General features: G+C 59.8%; 1 protein-coding gene across 10 annotated transcripts; it reads left to right on the forward strand.

Annotated features, from left to right (window-relative positions):
- The first annotated feature begins 2,249 nt into the window (after window positions 1–2,249).
- SLC35E2B (solute carrier family 35 member E2B) lies at window positions 2,250–24,062 on the forward strand. Of its 10 annotated transcripts, none has more exons than XM_058304661.2 (15): window positions 2,427–2,743; window positions 3,232–3,478; window positions 4,646–4,760; window positions 4,827–5,014; window positions 5,616–5,807; window positions 6,004–6,159; window positions 6,552–6,757; window positions 10,297–10,757; window positions 10,890–11,025; window positions 11,423–11,550; window positions 14,471–14,591; window positions 15,870–15,923; window positions 16,211–16,283; window positions 17,931–18,076; window positions 20,038–24,062. In XM_058304661.2, the coding sequence occupies exons 5-15, from the start codon at window positions 5,616–5,618 to the stop codon at window positions 20,273–20,275; spliced, it is 1,911 nt and encodes a 636-aa protein (XP_058160644.1). In that variant the 5' UTR covers window positions 2,427–2,743; window positions 3,232–3,478; window positions 4,646–4,760; window positions 4,827–5,014; the 3' UTR covers window positions 20,276–24,062. The 10 variants fall into 10 exon arrangements, with proteins under 10 accessions (XP_071073933.1, XP_071073931.1, XP_058160644.1 ...); XM_058304660.1 differs by lacking the exon at window positions 2,427–2,743 and adding an exon at window positions 2,756–2,877; XM_058304662.2 differs by lacking the exons at window positions 5,616–5,807; window positions 6,004–6,159.
- Window positions 24,063–24,189: the final 127 nt, after the last annotated feature.

Below are 24,189 nucleotides of genomic sequence, written 5' to 3' on the forward strand. Positions count from 1 at the left end.
GTGGCTGAGGGGACACTCCAGGGACACCCGCGTCTCCCAGAAGCCAGGGTCTGCTGCTGCTCCCGCAGGGACACCCCCCGGGGACGGTCAAGAAACCCTGCTCCCACCTCAGCCCGGCCCCCCCGCCCCGCCTGTCCTGTGCCGGCCGGGGTTGGGTCAGCCCCCCAGGGGGCACCTCCCAGGGCCAGGGCAGTGGGGGCGCCTGGGAGGCGCCTCTGGGCCTCTAGCTTGGGCCCCAATTTCCTGGGCAGAGGCTTCAGGGCACAGCAAGCCGGGGGACCCCGGAAGCCCAGTCCCCAGGGCCCCCGGCGCCCACTGCCCCACCCACCTTCCTCCCACGCTCTGGGCTCAGTGGGGCCAGCGCGCCAGGGTCCAGGGCTGCCGGACAGCTTCTGCGGCCAGGGAGGACCGGGTGCTGGGCCAGCATCACCGGGTACCAAGGGGGCTACCGGCAGCTCGGAGCCTGCTGTCCAGGCAGGCTGCCGGCCCGTCCAGCCCTCCCCGCTGTCCTCGCGGCCCCCCGGGGCCCCAAGGTGTCCCGCTCACCAGCTCACCAGCTGGCTGAGCCACGACCGTCAGAGCGCAGAGCTGACCCCCGGCTGGCCGCGCCCGGAGACGGGGGCCCCAGGGAACACCGACAAGGGGACGCTGTCCTTCCGGCGCTCTGGAAGAGCACAGGGGGTCCTGGGGTGGGCAGCCCCCTGCCTCCTCGGGGGCAGGGATGGGGTGGCCAGTGGCCCGAATCGCAGGGTAAGCTCTGCAGGTTTTGGGGAGCCATCAAGAGCTTGTCTTCTTGGGGGGCAGTGTCCCCCTCTAGGTGCCTGAGGCACCTGTGGGGAAAGAAACAACTCTTTGGCCTGGGGTGCTAGCACCGCTACTGAAATTCCAGATGAGTGCTTGATCGCAGCAAAACGAAGCTGAAAAATGGAACCAAGCGAGAGCACTAAGCAGAGCGCAACGTAAGAAATCACACAGAAATAACCCGAGGACTTACAATGCATTTATATATATATAGTATACATCATGAAGTTAAAAGACTGAGTGCAAACTAGGAAAAATATCTGCAGAATCACACGTTGATGTTCTCATTATAGAAAAGCTCGTACAATGCACACAAAACACTGAGACAGCTGTCGGAGGAAAGTGACAATCCAAGGGAAAACACAGGAGGCTGGTAAATAAATGACCAAATCCATATAATCAAGCAAAGCGGAAACAACTCGGCCTTAAGCACACAACCCCAAACGGGGGCTAAACGGCCCCACCAGAGCGAGGCCGCCCTCCCCCCGCCTGACCCCCCGCCCCGCGCTGCGGGCGGCCTGGGGCGCGCTGGGCCGCGGCCCCTCAGGGGGTCCTCCGAGGCCACTCGGGCCGAGCGAGGAGGCGGATTCAGGTCGTGCGTGGCCCCAGGCGGGGCCCAAGCCCGCGGGCGAGCCTTCCTCGGGTGGTGGGGGAGGGCCGGCCCCGGGGCCCCTGCGGGGAGGGGGCTGCCCCGGCCCCGCCCGCAGGAGGCGTCCGACTTCGCCCTAAATCGCGCGCGTATCTCTTCCCGCTTCCGCGATTCGCGCCCCGCCGCGGCTGGACTTCGCGCTCTGCGGGCGGGGCCGGCTCGGCCGTTGAGCGCCTGCTTCGCACGGCCCAGGTCCGGGGTTCGCGCCCCGGAACCTCATAAAAAGTCAGGCCTCGGGTTTCGCTCCCGAAAAGGAGGCCCAGCCACGTCGCGGCGGGGAAGGGCCGAGGCCGGGGTCCCCCCGCGCGCCCCGGAGCCCCTCGGCCGCCGCGCCCACCAGGCCCGGAGGCCACGCCCCTGGGCGGGGACGGCGCGGGCCAGCCAATCAGCGCGCCCGCACCCCAAGCGCGCGGCCGCCCTCCGGGGTGCGGCGAGGCTCGTGCCCGCGCCGGGCTGAGCGTTCCTAGGTTGCGGGGGGGTCCCCCGGGGCTCCTCACAGCCTTCCTTCCTGTTCCTCTGCGGAAGCTCGGGCGGCGCCCCCTGCCCGGCGCGGTGGTACGGCCCGGAGGGAGCCATGCGCGGCCGGGGGGGCGCCTCCGCTCCCCCAGTTTGGACGTCAGTGGTACGGCCCGGAGGGAGCCATGCGCGGCCGGGGGGGCGCCTCCGCTCCCCCAGTTTGGACGTCAGTGGTACGGCCCGGAGGGAGCCATGCGCGGCCGGGGGGGCGCCTCCGCTCCCCCAGTTTGGACGTCAGTGGTACGGCCCGGAAGGAGCCATGCGCGGCCGGGGGGGCGCCTCCGCTCCCCCAGTTTGGACGTCAGTGGTACGGCCCGGAAGGAGCCATGCGCGGCCGGGGGGGCGCCTCCGCTCCCCCAGTTTGGACGTCAGTGGTACGGCCCGGAGGGAGCCATGCGCGGCCGCGGGGGGAGCGCTGCCGCTCCCCCGGCCTGGACGTCGGTGGTACGGCCCGGAGAGTGCCCGGGCGCGGCCGCGGGGCCCGGGGCGGGGCGGGCACCGGAGGAAAGGGCGCCTGCGGGGCGGCGACGAGTGCGCTGCCGGTTTCCTGGGCGCGCGCCCTTTTCTCCAGTCCAGCCCCCACGTCCCCACCACGTCCCCGACTCACGCGCGCGGGCTGAACTCCAGGCTCCCCCGCAACCCGCGCCGTGGCCTCGGGGCCGTTCCCCGCCCCGGCCCCCGCGCAGCCCCGCGGCGCCGCCCGCGCACCCCACCTTCAGCCGCGCGCCCTTAAGGCCGGCGCCGCCCTCCTGGCGCCCGGGCCCGCGCGTCGCCTCGGTGGGTGTCCCCGGGGAGGCGACGCCCACGGCCCGGGACCCCCGCCCCGCAGCCCCAGGCAGCGGCTCCACGCGCGGTCCCCGGGAGATGCGGAGACAAAAGGGCCGGGGCCGTGCGTGGCCGGCGCGGAACAGGCTCGTGCGGGGACGGGCCCACGGGCCCGCCGCACCCAGGCCCAAGGCGCCCGCGCCCCCCGCGCCCCCCGCCCGGCCCGTCCGGTCCCGGAGCCGCCAGCACCCAACAGCCCCTCCCGCGCCCGGGTCCCCCTGGCCGCCCCCCGCCCGGCCCCGGGTCGGTCCAGGCCTCGTCCGCGGCTCAGCCCCGGAGCCCCGACCCGCGCGGCCCGCCCCCTGGCCCTGGTCGGGGTGGGGTCGGGGAGGGGCGAGGCCGTGGGCGGGCGGGCGTGGAGAGCCTGGAGGCCGGGTTTTAGGCCGGCGAGGTGGGGGCGGTGGCCGCGAGAGGTAAACCCCCTGCTTCCTGACCACCAGGTGACGCGGCTGCTTTGACGCCCCGGCCCAGGGCAGGGCCCGCCAGCCCCCCAGCCGGCCTCCTCCTGGAGATCCGGCCCTCGCACTGGGCCCGGCGCGGCGTGTCGACGAGCTCAACTCCGCTGGGAACAGCCAGGGGCGCTCCTTATCGGGCTTTTCCGGGCACTTTGGACACCCTGGAAACGTTGAACCCTTTGACCAGGTTGCTCAGCACTGCCACGGAAGAGAAGAAGGCTCCTCTTTGGAGGTACATTTGTTGTCCGATGGTGTCTTTATTTTTTAGTTTTTTTAACTCAAGTTCAATGGACTAACAACATTTGAAAGCAGAATGAAGCGTGTTAGACAGAAAGGGGCTTGAGAGGGTGCCGGAAGCTCTTTACATTAAAGCAACATTTTCCATAAAGAAAGAAAAGGAACACAAGTAAAAAATTTTTTTCTCGTGGATGCAGCGTTGCAGCTGCAGCGCTGCCCACCGGCGCCGTGCGTGGGCGGCCTCAGCCTTTGTACCTCTTCAGCAGGAACATGTTACACAAAGTGCCTTGTACGCCCGCTCCCTTAACCGTGACAAGTACATTTTGTCAAAAATTACAGAGCAGTCCCCCAGGTCCTGTGCCACGGGCCACTACAAAGCCCTTTCTGCCGGATCCCTAGCTCCGATTCCGAGTCACAAAAACAAAGCTGTCCCAGCAGCCCGTCCTTACAAGCACAGGCACTTGTTTGTCTCCTGAGAACAATTGCCCAGAAGTGGACTTTGTGACGCACAGTTAAAAATTAGGCTTTTGATACCTTTTGTCTAAAATGCCTGCTGGTCGGCTGACCCCTGTGACGGCCTCATAGGGCGCTTGAGACTGGACTGAGTTGTTTTTTCCAGAACAGGGACAGGGAGGAGGGCGGATGGGAGAATGGCCTCTATCGTCCCTGGCCTCGAGCTGAAGTTTTCCTCTGCTGCACGAGGGCCAAGAGCCCCGGAGTCCCCAGGGGTCCCGCGGGCCCCGGCCACCTGCCTTCTCTCCAGCCTGGCCGCTGGTCAGGGCAGCACGTGCCCTCGGCAAAGGGCCGCAGGCTCCTTTCCCAGGGGTTCTGATGGCCACGTTGCAGGAGGCGCTTGGCGCAGGGACAGGGAGAGCCAGCCCTGGCCAGGGGCGAAGGAGGCCTCCCAACTGCTCCCTCGGCCGGAGGCAGGGGTGCGGCCTGGCCTTGGTGCCTCCCTCTGGGTGCAGTGTTCTGCTCTGACAGGGAGGAGGCGACTCAGGCCCTTCTCCCACATGGCCGGAGCGCGGCCAGCGCCAGGCAGGCCAAGCGCAGCCCGCACCGCATTCCAGGCAGGCTCTGGGCGAGCGTGGCTGTTGGCTCTTCAAGGCCAGTGACCGCTGTTGGCTCAGGGCCACCGACTCCACGTCTCAATCCTTTGCAGGTCAAGAATCGTTTCTCTCTGAAGGCGGCTTGACTCGTGGGCCGAGAAGGAACTGGCCGTGCCAGCGCTCTGGGCCAGGGCGGGGGGCGGCTGAGACCCCGGCCGGCGGGACGTGGTGAGTGGCCCCTCTGCACGGCGCGGATGGCCTCGAGGGACCTGGCTTAAGTTGGGCCCATTGCAGGTGGCGCGCGTCGAGTTCGCTCCCCGGCAGCGCACACCGCGTCTAGGTGGCTGCAGGCCCTTCGTCCGGGGAAGGTGGCACGTGTGGCGGCCCCACTCCTGCTGGGGGACAGCCGGCGGCCCCGGCACGCCTTGCCTGACGATTCCTGCTCCTGCCCCGGGACAGCCACCCTGGACTCCAGGACGCGGGTGGGTGGCGCCTCTCCTCCGAGGTGATCCGGATTGCCCCCCACGCTTCCGCGAGCAGCGCGAGCTCTCCTTGACCCAGATCACCCGGGCCTCGTGGGGTCACGATTCCTTTTTTTTTTTTTTAATTTAATTTATTTATTTTTCTATCCCCCTTCGTCTGCTGTTTGTCCATTTGCTGCATGTTTGTCTGTGTCTGCTTGTATTACCCTGCGGCACGGGGAAACTGTGTCTCTTTTTTTGTGTGTCATCTTGCTGCATCAGCTCTCCGTGTGTGCGGCACCACTCCTGGGCAGGCTGCACTTTTTTTGTGTGCAGGGCGCACTCCTTGCGCATGGGGCTCCCCTACGTGGGGGACACCCCTGCGTGGCACGGCACTCCTTACGTGCATCAGCACTGCGCATGGGCCAGCTCCACAAGGGTCAAGGAGGCCCGGGGTTTGAACCCTGGACCCTCCATATGGTAGGTGGACGCTCCATCCGTTGAGCCACGTCCGCTTCCCTGGTGGGAATTCTTGGTCCTTGCACTCTGAAGGGCGCCAGGCGCTGGCTCGCTGTGGCTTTGATTGTCATTTCCCTGGTCCTAACGAGGCTGTGCCTCTCAGATGACCCCCCGCGAGCCCCCTCGGCCTCCACGCCCTTTGCGCGCTCTGCGCTGGAGTGCGGCAGGACAAGGCTCCCGTTCTCGCTCCAAACGCTCTGACGAGAAAGTGACGGGGGCCTCTTCCGAGATCAGGCTACAGAGACTCGGCCCCCGGCTTCGCCCTTGGTTCTCAGCTGGTGGGCGCCTCCTCCAGGTACGAGCCGCCCTGGGCACAGCCCACCTGGTGAGGGACGAGGGAGGCCTTCGCCAGCAGCCAGCAGGGACACGAACGGTCATTGCCGGCCACGGGGTCCCTCCCAGCACGGCAGGCGACGCGCAGCCTCGGGAGTAGGTGTGACGCAGCGCGGGCCTGCGGGCCTCCCCGTCCTCACGGGTGCATGCGTCAGCAGGTCACGAGAGGCGTGTGCGCGGCCGAGCCTCAAAACCACCCCCACCAGCCCCAGAGCGGCATGGCTCTCGCTCCATGGGGTGGACCGAGGCGCCCGGCGGTGGAGCACAAAGGCCAGGCGGGGGGCTGTGAGCAGCTCTGCAGCCCCGTGCTCCAGGTCTCGTGATGGTCTCTGGGCAGGAGAGGGGGTGGCCGCCCGCCTCCCATATCCGCCCCAGCTGCCTCTACGGGCCACCAGCCCTCCCAGCACTGCCCCGACCCAGCCCCCAGTGTCCTGCCACAGCCCGTCGCCCCCACAGCACTCCCCACATGACCCAGGTGGAGGCTGGAGGGAGAACTGAGGCAGGGCCAGGACCCGCAGCTCCTCAGAGGCCACCTGCCTCCAGCCCCCCAGGCCCCCAGCTCCCCTCCAGCTCCCCCTCCAACCCCCCCAGCTCCCCTCCCTCCAGCTCCCCCTCCAGCCCCCCCAGCCCCCCTCCAGCTCTTCCCCCTCCGCTCCCCCCCACTTCTTTCTTCCTCCCTGAATCGGGGTAATCCTGCCTAAAACAGATGCCTGCTGTGCCCTGCTGGGACGCTGGCCCCCGCGAGCCTCTACCCAGGACTCGTCGGCTGGGCAGGCACCACAGCCCTCACCTCCACCCTGAGCCTGCGCTGCCTCCCGCCCCGAGAGCTGCCTGCTGCCCGCTGCCCGCTGGCTCTGGTTCCCGGTTTCGTGCCAAGCGTCTGCTTATGGTTTTGTCCTGGTGTCAGGCCAGGTGTGTTCCCCGAGGCTCTCCCGAGAGGGACGTGTGCAGGACGAGGCTGCTGGCAAGTCCGATTCCAAAGGGCAGGGAGATTGCAGTTAACACAGGTGTGAGGTCCTGGGGCAGCCAGGAAGCTGGAGGTTCCAGGCAGGGAGTGGCGTCGCCTTCCAGGGTGGGGAATTGGGGACGCCGGCTGGAAGCTCAGAGGAGCGGGGGCGGTCTCCGGCAGGCGCTCTCAACCCTGGTTTGCTCTCAACTTTTTTTTTTTTAAGGTTCACTTTATTTGTTTCTCTCCCCTCACCACCCCATTGTCTGCTCTCTCTGTCCATTCGCTATGTCTTCTTCTATGTCCGCTTGGATTCTTGTCAGCGGCACCAGGACTCTGTGTCTCTTTGTTGCATCATCTTGCTGTGTCAGCTCTCGGTGTGTGCGGCGCCATTCCTGGGCAGGCTGTGCTTTTTCGTGCTGGGCGGCTCTCCTTACGGGGCGCACTTCTTGTGCATGAGCCTCCCTCACGCGGGGGACACCCCTGCGTGGCAGGGTAGTCCTTGCGTGCATCAGCACTGCGCATGGGCCAGCTCCACACGGGTCAAGGAAGCCCGGGGTTTGAACTGCGGACCTCCCATGTGGTAGACGGACGCCCTATCCGTTGAGCCACATCTACTTCCCTGCTCTTAACTTGAAGGAGACCCCCCGCGGTTTCAGGTCAGCTGATTGTGGCTGCTAAACCTTCTAGAGACCCTCCCCAGCAGCGCCCACACCAGGGTCTGATGGGAGGAACGGGCGCCACCCGGCCGCACGGACCAGCAACCTCCCGCAGAAGTGTGCTGTGTTCTCTCCGGCCCGTCGCTCTTCCCTGTCGCTTCCTTCCCTGGTGATTTCAAGGTTCCCCGGCACACGTGGCCGAGCCCCTCTCCTGTGTGGGTTCCGCTCTGGGAACGCGCTGTGGTTTGTTTCTCCCGTTGGCAGGCGCGGAGGTGGTTTTGTTTTTGCCGGTAATGCTCGATGCTGGCTGCCATAAGGAGCCCGCGGGCTCCTGCCTGCACCCCAGGCCCGGCTCCGTCACCTGCTCTGGGAACCGTCTCACTGTCCAGTCCCTGGCCTTGCCGCCATGTTCTCAGCGGTCAGGGACCCCGGAAGGGTCAAGTCCAGAGTTCCCGTTGGGAATGCATCCACGTTTGTGCTGCCAGGTGTCTCCCCCTGGGGCCGGGGTGACCCCTGCCCTGTGGGCCGAGGCGCTGCTCGATTTCCTGGGCCCGGGGGAGCTCCTGTCCGCTCGACCTCCCAGGCGTGGCGGGGGATGCTCAAGGCTCTTCTGTGGTCTCGATAGGGCCCTGGACGTGGGGACCCGTGACGGCATCTGGGGACTGGGGAGGGGTGAGGGGCAGCACCGGCCGGGTGCAAAGCAGAGCCCAAGGGCGATGGTTTGCTGAGGGCAGGCAGGGGGTGCATGGGAGGGTGGGGGGCGCGTCTCACGAGCCAGCAGACGCACTCGCACATGTGACTGTCCACGGCACAACCCCGGCGTTGGTTAGTGCAGGGGCACGGCGTGGTGTGTTTCTCCAGCGAAACGCTCCCGGCAGTGAGGGCACCACGGCTACACAGCTGCCCAGACGCGCCGTCCTTCAGAGACGGGCTCTCGTGGTTCTTCGTCAAGGAGAACGTGTACGTCTGGCAGGTGTGGCAGTACCTGGCATGTGGGGCGTGGGCCATCGAGCCTATCCCCTGGTGGGACGGATGTCCATGGTCACACCTTCTGGGTGGGCACGTGGCACCCATGGCCTTCGGCTCTGAAGAGGAGGTGAAAGCCCCTGCAGAGGTGGTCGCTTTGCGCAGACGGTTGTGGAATTCTCACGTGAGCACCAAGTGAAGGGTTGTCCTGGTGGGAGGCAGTGCGTGGCTGAGTGAGAGCTGGAAAATACACGTTTCGAGCTCACGTTCACCAAACAGGAGCAAGTGCCAGCTTCACCGTCCACGCTGGAGCACAGAGCTGCTTTGTTGCTTTATTCTCCACATCTGCTTCTTGAGCCTCGGCTCATTGTGCCAACAGGTGCAGCAGTGGGCTGGGGGCACGGATCCAAGAGGCCCCGTGCTCGCCCGGTGACACACAGGGACCCTGTTTGCTGGGGAGGCTCCCACCGCCGTCCTTGCACTGGACCGGGCGTCTGGAGCTCGTGGGCGCTGCCCGGCCTCGCCGGGGCCTCCCTTCCCATCGGCAGCGCCTCCTCACCCGGCACTTGCCGGGTTCCTCTGCCCCTGGTTAGGCAGGGGGGCCTCGGCCTCCTGGGACTCTGCCCCCGCCCGGCAGTGAACCCCGAGGCGGGCAGCACAGCAGGAGGCGAAGACGCTCCTCCACAGGAGGAGGCGGGACTCCCCAGGGGAGCTGCCGCAGCCACAGCGCAGGTGCCGGGGTGGGGTGTGAGGCTACGGGCTTTGTCTCGGAGGTGTCCAAGGTTGGTCCTGGGCCAGCGACGCACCGACACCACTGGGGCCCGGCAGAGGCAAACCCCAGGCCTCTCTCGAGGGCGCTCCCCTGCTCCAGAAGGCGCCTGGAGGGTGTGCCCTCAGCCCTCAGCCCAGATCGGCTGATGATGATTAGAGTCGACCAGGAAACAGTCCCCAGACCAAGTAGTTAGTTCACGCACGCGTGCGAAGAAAACCAGGGTGAGGTTTCTAAGATCTCGGAATAATGAACTACCCGAGACCAACGTATAGAAGATGTAAAGGGATGTTAACAGCATAAGGGAAGAACAGGAGGGTATTAGAAAAGCAGGTTGGGAATAGAGCCCGATAGAATTTCTACAAGTGAGAAATACAGTGGTTGAAATAAAAGACGCGGTGGGCGGGCTTCTGTCTCTGGCAGCGGCAGGTAATCCCTCCCACCTAAACCACTGCGCACCTGCTGAAAGGTTCAGACTCTGCTGGGAGCGTGGGAGGGCCAGCCAGGCACGGGGACCCCTGAGAAGGCAGAGGCCCCGGCTCTGAGCGTCTCTGCTCCAAGGGCCTCTGCTGATTCCAGAGGAACCGGCCGAGTTGGCGCTGGGCCCTGCAGATGAGCCACAGACACCGGGCAGCAAACTCCGGGGTCGGGCTGGACTGAGGTGAGCTGGCCGCAGGGGCACCTGCCTGTGGGGTGCAGAGACCCTGGCCTTGGACCCCGGCAGGACCCCAGCAGGGGTGGCAGGTCGGGGCCCCTGGACCTCGCAGCAGGCACAGAGGGCGGGCTGGCGCCGAGTCCTGGGGGGCGACCGTGCCCTGCACGGGGGAGCGGGTCGGATTTGACTCACGTTTCCCAAGCAGTTCTGGCAGGACTGGCTAAAGGGGGTTTTACGTGTGGGGAAGGGGGAAGGAAGGAATGAAAATCTGTGGGTTTCAACAGCTTTGGGTAGGAGTTGTCAGGGCAGTGGACTCCCTAGAAATCTGAAAGCAAGGCAGAAATTCCGTATTTGCATTTGAAAAGTGACTTTAAATTGGTGATTGAAACTCATGGCATTCTAAGACCTTTAAGACGTCCCAGCGAGGTCACGCGTCTCCTTTACGTCACTTCTCAGCCACCAGCGCCCACTCTGCCGAGGGAGGACTCCGTGGAGACCACGTGAGCTGTGTGCGGCGCTGACGCGGCCCTCGTCGCTCCTTGCCACCCCGCGCTGCCCGTCCTGGAGGGGGAGACGTCCCTTCTGCGCCGGCAGCATGCTGTCGCTCGCGAAAGCCCCGGCGGTGACCGAGGCTGTGTGCAGCCCCGAGGAGAAGGCGAGAGGGAGGCCGCTCTTCGGCTGGGGCTCCCTTCTTGGTCATCGGAGCGAGAAGGTGGTCTTCACCAAAAGCGACGTCGCCCCTGGGGAGAGCGTGCTGGCCATCACCATCACCGAGACCACGGTGATCGAGTCGGACCTGGGCGTCTGGAGCTCGCGCGCGCTGCTTTACCTCACGCTGTGGTTTTTCTTCAGCTTCTGCACTCTCTTCCTCAACAAGTACATCCTGTCCCTGCTGGAGGGGGAGCCCAGCATGCTAGGTGACTCGGCCCTTTCCCCCGGGCTCGCGGGTTCGGTGCGACGGGCCGAGGGTGCAGGCGGGCACCCGCGGGGGCAGGAGAGCGCCGAGGGCGGCAGCTGGACTTGCCCTTGTGTTCTCTCTCCCTTGTCAGGTGCCGTGCAAATGCTGTCCACAACCTTCATTGGCTGCATTAAAATCTTCGTCCCTTGCTGTTTGTACCAGCACAAAACTCGGCTCTCCTACCCGCCCAATTTCGTCATGACGATGCTGTTTGTGGGCCTGATGAGGTGAGGAGACGCGTTTGGGTTAGAAGGTCTGATTTTCTTTTTGGAAGAAAAGGGTCTTCGCTGTTACTGAGGGGGCTTCCGCTGCCTGGGGTCATAACTGGGCGCTCACAGGGGGCTTCCAACGCACGTTTCTAAGCAAACCGCAACTGCGGAGCCCGGAGGCCCTCGGGCGCGCTTGGCTTGTACGTCGTAATCTGCGCTTGTTCCATCGGTCCTTCCTGGAGCACCCGCGGCCGGCTGGTCTGATGGTGGTTCGGGGGCAGGGGACCCCTGGCAAGCACGCTGGCATCGCCGGGGACCGCGCGCCGAAGGGCCCCGTGGGCACTGGGCAGGCGAGGGGGCGAGCGCACGGCAGGAAGCCGCGGTCCCTTCTCACGATGTGTTTTCCTTTTGTTAGGTTCGCAACCGTGGTTTTGGGTCTGGTCAGCCTGAAAAACGTGGCCGTTTCGTTTGCGGAAACAGTAAAGAGCTCTGCTCCCATTTTCACCGTGATCATGTCCCGGATGATTCTGGGGGAGTACACGGGTGAGGGCCCCTCCCCAGCCGCAGTGGGGGCTCAGCCCACCCGCCTGCCCAGGAGCCCGCTTGGCCGTGCCCTCCCCCGTGCACCCCGGCCCGCCCGCCTCCATGCACCCCGGCCCATGCCCCTCAGCCGTGGTTTTCCTTCCCTCACTGTGACCCGGCTCCTGACTCCGGTTTCTTTCTTGGAATCTGCTCTACACTTTCACTTCTTTCCTGAGCGTTTCCTTAGAGGTCCTGAATTACCCCGGGCTTTCTGGGCCTTGAGGTGCAGGTGAGTGGGGCAGCGGGCGGCAGGTGGGGCGGTCAGTGGGGGGGCGGGGGCCTGCGGCTCGCTGCTGCCCAGCGCCCTGCACGTCCTTCCCCACCGCCCACCCTCCTCCCCGGCCCTCCCACCTGCTGCTCGTCCACACTCCCCAGGGTTCAGCAAATTGGGTTCATTTCTAATGGTCAAGTTTTTAACAACACACAGGTTATTCCTCAGTACGGGTTAGACCTGCATCCCAGTTTTCCTGCCAACCTTTTAAAAAATGACATATCCGATATTGTTCTGTGAAAACAAGCAAGGCACAGAGGAACGCATGAGCGTCATCTTTTATCTGAGTAAGGAGGGTACTGACGTGTATGTGTACGTATATAGCAGCTTCTACTGAAAAAAGAGTATCTGCACCAAAGATTTGGAAGCAGGGATGTGAGCAGACCTGTGGGCGCTGATGCTCGTCACGGCGTTACAGTGACCACACGTGTCCATCAGCAGGTGAACGCGCAAACCAGGCGTGCTCCACGCACAGCGGCTTACTCCTGTTCGGCCGTAAGAAGGAATGAAGTTGGGATGCGCGCTGCAGCGGGGTGAACCGTGAGGACATCACGTCGCGCGAAATAAGCGGGGCACAACAGGACAAATGCCGCACGGCTCCACTTAAATGAAGTACCGAGACTGCGCAAATTCATGGAGTCAGAAGGCAGATCAGAGGTTACAGGGGAGGGGAGGGGAGGCCACTGCCTCGTGGTGCAGAGCAGCTTTTGTTGTTTTAAAAAATATTTATTGTGGTAACATATACCACAAAAAGTTCCCATTTTAACCATTTAGATATCAATTCAGTGGTGTTAATTACATTCACAGTGTTATGCTACATCACCACTATCCACTACTGAAACTTTTTAGCCAAAATAGAACCACAGATCCTCTGGATTCTGTTACTGGGGATGAAGACGTTCCAGTAACGGGTGGTGGTGATAGCAGCACAGAATGGTAAATGTAATCAACACCACTCAAGAATGGCTAACGCGGCAAAGTTTATATTGTATCTATGGTACCGCAATGGAAAATAAATGAAATCATCAAAACCCTGACAAGATCTTGAAAGTAAGTCAGTAGGGACAGGAGGCTGAGGAGATGCGGTGTAGCTTGATGTCTTGCAGGAGTGCTTTGGGGACTGAGAAAATGGTTTAAGTAATTATTAAATTAAAATGGAAAGAGCATTTCCTAAAAATCATAAGCAAAATGAAACAAATGAACATGATGGCATGTCAGGTTGGTAGATTTACCATCCAAAAAGGAATTATTCCCAGCGATTTTAAAACAACATAATTCAGCTTGCAGCTGTGGTCCACAAGCTTGTACCAAACCTCCTCTCCTGCCAAGAACAATTAGAAAGTCTTGATAAAATTTAGCCAAAAACAACAAGCAAACAGCCAAAACCACCAAAAACAAATCTGTTGGGAGGCCCTGGAGGCCAGCCAGGCGAGGAGGACCCACCCTGCAAACTGCAGGCTCCACCCGGGACCCTCACTCTCCACCGCCCACTGCCTGCCAGGAACCCCTGGGGACGAGACGGCCGCGGTTCCTGCTCTCTGCAGCCCGGCCAAGCACAGCGTTGGTCGCTCAGCAGACCTCAGGCAGCGCAGAAGACGACGCCAAACTCTGGAACACGGAGCGACGCCCCTGGGTCGGCCTCATGCCCAGGTGCCGCTGAAGCTCAGGCCCGGGGCTGGTCCACCGCTTCCCAAGGAGCGTGGCGCGGAAGGACTGCTGAGTTCTCGTGCGGCCATGTGACCATGGCCGGGCCCCTGCCCCGGGAGCCACGCAGGCCGCTCCTGCCCTCATGTACTCTGAACATCACAACTAACTGAAGGCTGTACCTAGGATCAAAGCAGAATCGAAGTACAGAGGGACGCCTGCTGCCTCCTCCAAAATAATGTGATTTCCACTGTACCAAATGAGGTTTTATCCTTCGTGTAAAGGTTCACTGGAGTCCAGGAGGAGAGAATGAGAAATAAACCCAGCGCAGGGCCTAGAGTCCCCCTCTCTGTGCCAGGCTATGAAGTTGCACCCTCAGCCTGGGTTCCTTTTTAAGGGAATTACCCAGAGACTCTGGTGTTCACTCCCCTCAGCTTACAAGCTAGAATTCAGGGACCCGAAGGCAGCTGTGAGCCCAGGGTGCCTGTCTGCTGTGCCCTGCCCCCTGCCCCCCATCCCTGTCTGCTCCCCCCCGCCCCCAGTCCTGTCTGCTGTGCCCAGCTCCCCACCCTCCAGTCCTGTCTGCTGTGCCTGGCCCCCCACCCCCATTCCTGTCTGCTCCCCCCCACCTGCCCCCAGTCCTGTCTGCAGCGCCCCACCCGCCCGCCCCCAGTACTGTCTGCAGCGCCCTGCCTCCCCCCCAGCCCCCAGTCCTACCTGGTACACCCTGCCCCGCCTCCCCCCACCCCCAGTCCTGTCTGCAGCGCCCCGCCTCCCCCCCCACCCCCAGTCCTGTCTGCAGCGTCCCACCCCCCTGCCCAAATCACTTGGACCCACGAGGCGTGTCGCGCACCGGCCACGGTGGCACCCCCCCTGGGTGTGGACACGTGTTCGGGTCTGCGCCCACGCGGCCCGGGGTTCGGGGTTCAGCTCGGCGCCCCCGACAGCAGCTGCCCTGCCTTCCAGGGCTGCTGGTCAACCTGTCCCTCGTCCCGGTCATGGCGGGGCTGGCGCTGTGCACCGTGGCCGAGACTAGCTTCAGCGTGCTGGGGTTTTCCGCTGCCCTGTCCACCAACATCATGGACTGGTGAGTGGCGGCCGCGAGGGCGCAGTCCTTGCCTTGGGTCCCAGGTGCTCAGATCCACGGTCATTCTGAAGCCAGGCGCGGCTGGGGCTGCCTTTTCCTAAACAGCCAAACAAGAAGAGCCCAGGTAGGTGACGAGACTTCTCAGCGCCAGCTTTGGGTCCCCAAACTGTGAAAACAGAGGGTCGGGGTGCGAGGCAGTGCTGGCCCACCCTTTGGGGTCTTGCTGGGAAGGGTGGGGGGACAGCCGTGGCGGGCGCTGGCAAAGGCCACTCTCGGCGCCACGGCACGTGCCTCAGACCACGTGGAAGCCCCGCCAAACCGTTCTTTGAGAAGCGTTCATTGTTCCTAGATTTCCCCTATTTCTGAGAAAAGAAGGGGGTTAACGACAGTGTAGGTAGCCCAGGGCGTGGAGTGACTGCTGAAGGAGGCAGGCACTCGTCTGGGGTTTTGAATCGTAGCTAGGAAGAAGGAAATTCCACTTCTAACAGTCTGGCTTTCCCCTCTGCGTTTGATTTGGAGACACAGTGTGGATTAGAGCTCGTGTTCCGCGGGCAGGCTGCCCTTTAAGTTTCAGGTTATTTGAGGAGCGTCGCTTCCTGTCGCACTGAAGTCTCCTTCTAAAGGCTGGTTTGCGTGACCACCTCGTAGGCTGTCGTGCAGACGTGCCACGGCTTAGCAGCTCTCTAGTTGCTGGCCTCTCCAGCTCTCTTTGTTCATGAAAAGCTGCGGGCAACATCTTTTTATATTTCTGACTGCCCTGTGGGATAAATTTCTAGAAGGCAAGTTTCCAGCTCAAGCCCATAAACTCCTCTACAAGGCCCCTGCTTCATGTTGTCAGATGATTTCAATAATTGTTCAAATTTATAGTCCCATCAGCAGGAGTTTCCTTTTGACCCTGTCCTCACAAAACTCAGTTTTTGCATTTAAAAAGTCTCCTCATTTTGAGGTCCAGGGATTGCATTTCTCAGTGTTTAAGCTCGGACACTTCGGTTGCTGGCGGGCTGGTGGTTTGGAGCAGGGGCTCTTAACCCTTTTTGTTCCACGGACTCCTTTGCCAGTCAGGTGAAAATTACAGACCCCTTACTAAGACCACACTGTGCCGTGGCCCCTCTAACAGCCGCGTCACACCGCACCACACGTCCCCACGAGAATAAGGTTTCTTCTTACTTCAATTCACGCCCTTGGACCCCAGGTTAACGAGAAAGCGAACGCCTCCTCCTTTTCATTCCATCCCAGTGGCTTGTGTTGAGGCATAACCTTTTCTCTTCTTTGTTTTAGTTTGCAAAACGTTTTCTCAAAGAAGCTTCTCAGTGGGGACAAATACAGGTTTTCGTAAGTATCACTCGAGTGACAGCTCGGCGTCCACGAGGCCCCAGAGGTCTCTTGTTGAGTAGCCTCAGGACCCCCCATCTCACCGAGGTGGCCTCCTCTAGTACTTTGTTGAAACTTGAAAAATCCCGCCTGCTCTCTGCTGGCAGCGCAGGTGCCTTCGCCGGTTGGCGGTTGGTAGCCACGTGCTTGGCTTTGTCGTGTGCAGCTCCCTCCTCGTCCCAGAGAGCCCTGAAATGGGTGGGACACCTGTGCTGGGCCCCCACGCTGCGCCCTCTCTCCCTCCGCAGGGCCGCGGAGCTGCAGTTCTACACCAGCGCCGCCGCGGTGGCCATGCTGATCCCTGCCTGGGTCTTCCTCATGGTGGGTCCTGGGACGGGAGCCCCCCGCCCGGGGCTGCCCTTGTCTGTCCGTGCCGGCCGCGTGGCAGCTGCGGGCGTGGTTGGCTCTGGGGGCTGTTTAGAAGAGGCCCAGGGATGTCCTGAGCAGGAGACCAGAAGCCACAGCCCTGCTGGGGCTCTGCGTGCGTCTGCATGAGGCACATCTGACTGCGTCTTCAGCTCTGGAAGCCTCCTGAATTTTTTGCATGAGGGTTTTTAGGATTTTTTTTTAATTGGAAAAAAATGGAGTACAGGCTGTGCGCTTTCCATCCATGTTAGATTTCTTAAACTTGAGTGCTGTGCGTAAGGGGGTTATGTCAGGGAGTATCCTTCTTAGGAAATGTACACGGCAGGTGTAAGTGTTCAAAGAGCACGACGTGTGCTTCCACGTACAAGGTCCTGGTTCAATCCCTGGGACCTCCTGGAGAAAAAACGCCAACAGAAGGCTTTGTCCTGGCCCCTCCCGGCCCACCGCCGACGCCTCTGGAGACTGTCTCCCAGGCAGCAGGTGTGCAGTGTGCACACGTGTTTGTGCATGTGTATTCTGAGGCCATGCAATTTGCAGGATTACGAGTATACATTACTGCAGGTGTTTTGTTGGGTTTTTTTTGTATCCTTATATTAGTTAGCCAAAGGGCTGCTGATGCAAACTACCAGAAATCTGTTGGCTTTTTTTATGAAGGGTATTTATTTGGGGTAAAAGCTTACAGTCACAAGGCCCTAAAGAGTCCAAATCATGGTTGCTTATTTAACAAACTTTCTTGCCGCATGTTGAAGCACAATGGCAGGTGATGTCTGCAAGGGCTCAGTCTTCCTCTTCCCTCTTAAGGCTCTCTGGGCCCATCTTCTGATCTCAGCTGTAGGCTGGCTTCGTCTCTCTCCCCAGGGCTCGTTTCTTTCTGGGCTCAACTGCTCTGTTCTCTTCACAAGGTCAGCCGTAAACTCTCAGGTGAATGGCTCGTCTCTCTTCCTGGGGCCTCTGCCGTGTCTATGGAGCTGTCTCTCTTCCTCTGTGTATCTTCTGTGTGCATCCACTACTGTCTAAGAGTCTGTTTTATTAGCCCACAAAGGGGCGGGGACTCAACCCTGCACGCCATAATCTTGATGTTATCAAGTAAACGGAAAGCCTTTGAATTTAAATCAATCAAAGGGTATCGTGCCCAGAGAAACGGACCAGTTTACAGACAATATCTCTTCTTGGAATTCATAAATAATAGCAAATTGCCACAATCCCTGTTTCGTTTGTTTTTTTAAAGCAGACATTTTTGTAGCCCAGTGAGCTGCGCTCTCCCACCTGGAACCTGCTTGAGAGCGCGGCTGCCCTGCCCAGCCCCTGCCGCGGACAGACGTGTGTTGCATCGTGCTTTCGCTGTTAACACACGTGACAGGGAGCTTCTTGTGTCCCTGTGTCCCCATCTATTGCAGATGAGGGTACTTCTCTGGGAAAGATTCTTGGAATTGGAATGTTGACGTCAAAACATTCACGCGTAAAGTTTCTGTAAGCGCCGCCCAGGTGCAGCCCTGAAGGCTGTTTGCAGAGCTGTCCTCGCGGTTAATCGCTGGCTGGTGCCTGGCGCCCAGGCACGTCCTTCCCGTGGATGCTCGAGCGTCGTTTCGTTTTGGCACGCAGGACATGCCTGTGATTGGGAAGAGCGGGCGGCGCTTCAGCTACAGCGAGGACGTCGTGCTGCTTCTCCTGACGGACGGTGCCTTGTTCCACCTACAGAGCGTCACAGCGTACGCCCTCATGGGCAACATCTCGCCTGTCACGTTCAGGTGAGCGGGGCAGGTCCTCAGAGGCCAAGTGCAGCCAGGTGATTTGCATATGAATCTCAGTGGGATTTTTGAGGTGCTGGGGATTGACCTGGGACCTTGACTCCTACATGGGGAGCAGGCGCTCGACCACTGAGCTACACTCGCTTCCTTCCCTTTTTTTTAAGTCTTGGTATTTTTGTAAAAGATACTTGTGAATGAATTTAAGAAAGTCCACTTTAAAGACACGAGAGTTTTCAGAGGCAGATATTGAAGGAATGAGCTTCTGTCACCAGTGGCCAATGTTTGCAAAATGTTTTCTCAAAGCTTCTCAGTGGGGACAAATCCAGGCTCTCATAAGTATCCCAGCTCATGTTGGCAGCTTTAGCCACGGCATGTTGTTTGCCCAGTCACATGGGCTTTTTTTTCTTTTAACTTCTGTGAGGGACTGGAATTGTTCCCGAATGTGAAGATGACAGCTTGACTGACTTGTGCCACCGTTAAGCCCTCGTCCCTCAGAGAACTGCCCCTCCCTTCAGCAGCCTCAGCGTTTGGGGGCTCTCGCTTCCCCCACTCTTTTTTAACCTGGCCTGTCGGCGCAGCCAAATCTCGACGACATTGCCAGCCCACCCGCTGTGCGCGCTCCGCAGCAGGAAGGAGCACCGCGCCTGCCCAGCAGGCTCTGCGCGGCCCTGCCCTGCGGTGGGGGACGCGGGGCAGCCTCCTCGGGGTTTTGACACTCACGGCGTTCCTGGCTGGCCCCTGGCTCTGACATGCACTCCCCTCTGTCGGGGACCAGGGAGGGTGTCTCCAAGACAGGCGATGTCCACCGTTGAAAGTATTTCCAAGTACTTCCTGAAAGCTTGCTTGTCTATGATCATTAGCAGTGGTTCAAAATCAGCCTTCAGTAGCAAAGAGGCAAAGAACAGAAAATCAATTCTTTTTAAAAATAGCATTTTTCATTTTATTCATATTGTAAGAGCAACATGTACTCATTATAGATGTTTAGAAGAGGTAGAACAGAACAAATAATAAAGTTAAAATTATTCAAAACACCGATCCAAGAGACCTGCTCTTCACATTTCGGTGTCTTTATTAACTTTGTTTTTACAAAATTCTAACTGTATACCCAGTCGAGTTTTCTAGGGGGTTGCTGTAAAGGTACTGCAGCTATGGGGGTGTCGTAGTTTGCCAAATACCACATGCTGATTTTGGCTTAAACAATGGGATTTAAGTTCTGAGGCTACAGGAAGTCCAAAGTCAAGAGCAGCGAGGCTCGCTTCCTCCCAGGGTGTCGCGCGGCTGCCGGTGGTCCCGGGGCGCCTGGGCTGGCACCCTGCCCGGCGCACGCCAGGGCTGTTCCTCTCTTCCGGTTCCCCTGCTCGACCTCCAGCTCCTCACGTGGCTTTCTCTGGGTCTCGCTGCCCGTTTCTTCTAAGAAGCCCCCTGATCTGGGTCAAATGCGGGTCTGGCTCAGCTGGGCCACACCTTACTTTAAAGGCCCCCAGGAGGTCCTGTTTACCGGAGCGCCAGCCCACAGGAGGGCGATGAGAACGCATCTGCGTGGGAGACGTGATTCAGCTACCACGGGGGAAATGTCTTATTTTTTGTCAAGCAGGCTGAGGGTTTTAGGGGTGAAATGGCAGGATGCCTGTAATTTACCTAAAAATATTTTGGTCAAAAAAACAAAGCAAACAGAACAAAGTGTTATCACTTCTTAAATCTAGATGATGAAGTAGAGGGTAATTTTTTGAAGGTGGACCTTGTGCATGGGAAGCAGGCACTCAACCACCAAGCTACACCACTCCTTAAATGTTCATTTTTAACATTTAAACTTTTCCATTTGTTCAACTTTTTTTTGTAATAAAAGCCCTCCTGAAAGAGCAGGGAGGAGGGTGGAGGGAGCCCCCTCTGCAGCCCCCACACTGCGGGCCAGGCGCACGCACCGCCTGTCGGGCCCCCGCAGCAGCTCCCTGTCGTTGCAGCGTCGCCAGCACTGTGAAGCACGCGCTGTCCATCTGGCTCAGCATCATCGTGTTTGGCAACAAAATCACCAGCCTGTCGGCCATCGGCACCGTCCTGGTGACCGTCGGCGTCCTGCTCTACAACAAGGCCAGGCAGCACCAGCGGGAGGCCATGCAGGGCCTGGCTGCCCCCGACAGCCGCACCCCGGAAGACGGGGACGAGCCGCAGGCTCCCGGGGACCCCAGGTCCCACCACTGAGCTCGGTGCCCCCAGCCGCCCGGGCCCAGGGCCTGTAGCTGCTGCTGTCTGCCTCGCGGAGGCGGGATTCCGTGCGGCCACTCGGGTCCCTGGAGAGGCTGCTCCCTTCTTGACTTCTTAGTGAAAGCGGGGGTTCCAGATGCCCACAGCCCGGTTGGGGGGCCGGAGCCCACCTCCTCTGAGCCTTCTTGCCAAGTAATGTGAAACCACTCCACCAGTGCCGCGTGCCGCAGAGAGCCTGGGGCGGGCCTCTCGCGTCCCTGCCTGGGCACGGCATCCAGGCCCAGCCCCTGCCATGGAGGTGACAGCGGGGGCACCTGTGAAGCTGGAGCCAGTCCTGGGGCTGGCGGGAGACGCGCCCCCCCGGGGGCCGCTGGGTCCTGCTCCTTGGCCTTTGGAACCCCGGGGCCTGCCTGCGAGTGCCGCGCAGGGCTGGAGGTCCGCGGCCCGGGCCCAGCAGAGGCTACGGCCGCCCGAGAGGCCTCAAGGCTGGGCAGAACATGGCGATGGGGCCGTCGTGGGCTCGGACACAAGGGCCTCCTGCTGCCCGCCGGGGTGTGTGGTACTCGCCACCCCACCCTTCACCCGGGGGCTGGCGGGGCCGAGCACCCCACACCCACACCCACGGCCAGCGCAGCATCTCAGAGCGTCTTGGGGGCGCACTGCACCCGCAAAGCGCAAAGGCAAAGCCGCAGCGTCCGCAACACCATCGGAGGAGGCGCCTACACAGGGAAGGTTAGAACGCAGCCGTGAAGGGAGGAGGGGACGGCGCCCTGGCCAGGTGCCCCAGGCTGAGGATTTCCAGCTCCAGGAAACCGAGGACAAGTGTCTCCCGTGTCTGCCTGTGGAAGAGGTGCTGGAGCGCCCCGTGGGCAGGCTGCCTCGCCCGCGCGCTCCTGTCCTTGATTTGCGCAGTGGCCAGGATTTCCCCACGACCAGGAGCAGGAAGAGCATTTGGCAGAAGGTTCTGAACGTTTAGTTTTTGTTGAACTGCGTTCAGAGTGACGCTGGAGGGTTTTCGTTGTTTGTTTCATAAAACGGAAACGGGGACAGCTGGAGCGCGCTGTGAGCTAAGAGCCGTGGCCAGGGGCCTCCGCCGCGCCCGGGGGGCGGCCGCCAGTGTGGCACCTGTATGGGGCTCACCACCCCTCGTCAGCTCTCCCCTCTCCCGGAGCTCAAAGCTTGAGAAGTGAGTGTGTGGGCGATTCCTGGTGAGCCAGCGGCGTGCAGGTCCCCAGCCCTTCACCTTCGCGCTGTCTCGCATCCTGACAGCGTTTCCATCACCGGCCAGCCTTGTAGACCCGCTCCACGGCCCCAAGGCCCAGGGGCTGGCCGGATGCAGGCGCTGCCCCAGCACCCGACCTGGTCAGCCTGGGCGGGGGTTAGCAGAGAAAAGGAGTCCCTGCATCAGACTCCTCTGAGCCCATTTCCCCTCCCTGCCCGCCAGGCCTTTGGCTTCCAGGTTGGCTTCCCACCTGGAAAAGCTAAAATGCCCAAAGAGCTCCTCCTGGAGGTTACAGCTCCCAAAAACAAAGAGCAATAATTAGGCCTCATTAAATTCTGCCTACGTGGCAGGCGAGCTGGGGCCTTGAGGCTGCTCACTGGTGGCGCTGGCTGGAAGCCTGCTTTTGAAAGCTCTCCTGTCTACAGAGGGCGGCTCGGCAAGGTCACCTCCCCTGGAGGTGTGCACTCCTGTGACTTTGTTTCCCATCTGCTTTTCCAGCTTTCCCCAAAAGAAAGTCCACTGGAGGTGCCTGGGGTGGTAGGATATTTGACCGGTAAGGCCAGTAGAGGCTTCCACGCTCCCAGGCCCCGCGCCGTCCCGTGGAGGCCCTGTCTGCCTCCTCCCTCAGGATGTGGCTGCTGGGATGTGAGCGGGGAGGAGACGTCTGTGGTGGCCGTGCAGACCTTGCCACCTGAGCACAGCCAGGGTGCTCCTGCCCCTGGTTTCCTCCAGCTGCTGTGTGCCACACGGGGTCGTGAGGCACCGCAAGGCACACCTCCTCACTACCGCCCCACAAGCTGCCTTTGGCCAACTGTGACTTTCTAAATGTGTGGACTGGAAACAAAATGAGGGTTTCCTCAGTTATTAGCAAATGAGGCATCTGTCTGCAGAGCTGCTCTTGAGACCTTTTCTCCTCCTGGGCCGGCGGCGCCTGGGCCGGGGCCAGCACTGCCCCTGCCTGCCTGCGCCTTCCTTCAAGCCCGTCCTCACGCCACACGCTGGTTTTCAGCGTCCACTTCCCACAGCATTTCCAGGACAACCCCACGCCAAGAAGCCTGCCTCGGCCATTTGTTTAATGACTGTACAGCGACGGAGTGTTTTTACTAATTTTGTCGAGTAACTTTTATAGAATAGTGTGTTCCTGTTGAGCCACCGCAGACAGGCTCGTGCAAACACTGACACTGGGTGTCGTTGCTTAAATGGGGTAATTCCTCTGGGTCCACAGCCTTTGTCTCTGCCTTTGTAAAGAAACGAAGCACTTGAACCAAACCTGAATTGGACCATCTGCTCACTTACAGCGATACTTAAAAGGTGTGCAGAGAGCTCTTCCACTACTGAAGGCAGAAAAGGCTTTACTTTGAAATTCCAATAATCATAATTCCTGCATGGCAGCATAAGAATAATCTGCCTGGAGAGTTAAGGACACTCTTGTACAATCTAAAAGGTCATCTTTGAGAAAATCTAAAATGGTGAATCAGAAACAGTAAAAGTATTGTACAATGGATATAAGCTACATAAAGCTGTGCTCTGTATCCTACATTTAAAATATTTTTCCCCAAACCAATGGGTTCTCCTTCCTGCTGTGACACTTTAGGTGGGCCATTGGGAATAAAATGAGCACAGTGTAGCTTTAAATTTTGCTGTTAGGGCTTGAAAGTATTTTTATCATTTCCTGGGTTAAAAACATAAATAAGGATGTGCGTACGTGTGGAAATCATCTCATTTTTGCCTTTCACCAACTTTGTACCAAGGGCTTTGTTCATTCCACAAATACTTACATGCCCTGGTTGGAGCCTCTTCATTGCTCAGTTTATGAAGAAGAACACCCCAAGTCCTTTGAGGAAGCTGTTTCTCTGTCCTGGCTAAGGAGCCAAGAGCGGGTCCCTGAGGCCATGGAGTGAGGGGGTCAGCAGCTTGCCCTGAGAGTGGAACCTACAGCTTTGCTCTCTCTGAAGTGTTTTTTCCAGTTTTCCTTTGGGGCTCCTCTTCTGAGCTTGGTGGCCACTGGGTCCTTGCCCAGACACCCAAACTCAGATGGAAACTTTCTAACTGGCAAAGTCTTTTCTGTGTTTTTTTTTTTTTCTTCTTAGTTCTAATTTTCTTTGAGGAAAAGTAGCATTCGGCTGATTTGATATTTCTAGACTGTTAGCAGATGTGTGAGCTGAGTCTGAAACTGCCCACGGGGTGTTGTGGGCACCATGTTGAAAAGGGAAGGCTGCAGCCAGGGTGACTTTCCCACTTAGAGGACTTGAAAATTGTATCAATAATTGCCTATACAAGAGCCAAATTATATTTGCTTTATACCAAACAAAACTGTGGAAAACTAAAAGTACATAGTATAAAATGTTTATAGTGTTTTTATGTCACCTATTTCAGTATTTGTGAGTAGTGCTTTCTAAAAATGGTTAATCACTCTTCATTCTGCTGTTATAGTATATTGATACTGTGTAATTAAACCTGTGGATGCCTACTAGTTATTTTTGTCTAAATTAGGCAGCAATGGTAGCAACTTGTTTATGACTCTTGTTCTGCAAGTGTCAAATAAATGTTAAGTATATACTACCTTCTTTGGTTGTTTTCATTGTGCAACTCTCATGTATTTGTGCTACTGAAATGATCTTATTCCCTTCATCAGTTTCTAGTGTGAATGAAGGAAAAAAAATGAAGTCACCAGGAACTCAGGAAGCAG

Source organism: Dasypus novemcinctus, chromosome 9 (genome assembly GCF_030445035.2).
Source record: "Dasypus novemcinctus isolate mDasNov1 chromosome 9, mDasNov1.1.hap2, whole genome shotgun sequence".
NCBI lineage: Eukaryota > Metazoa > Chordata > Mammalia > Cingulata > Dasypodidae > Dasypus > Dasypus novemcinctus.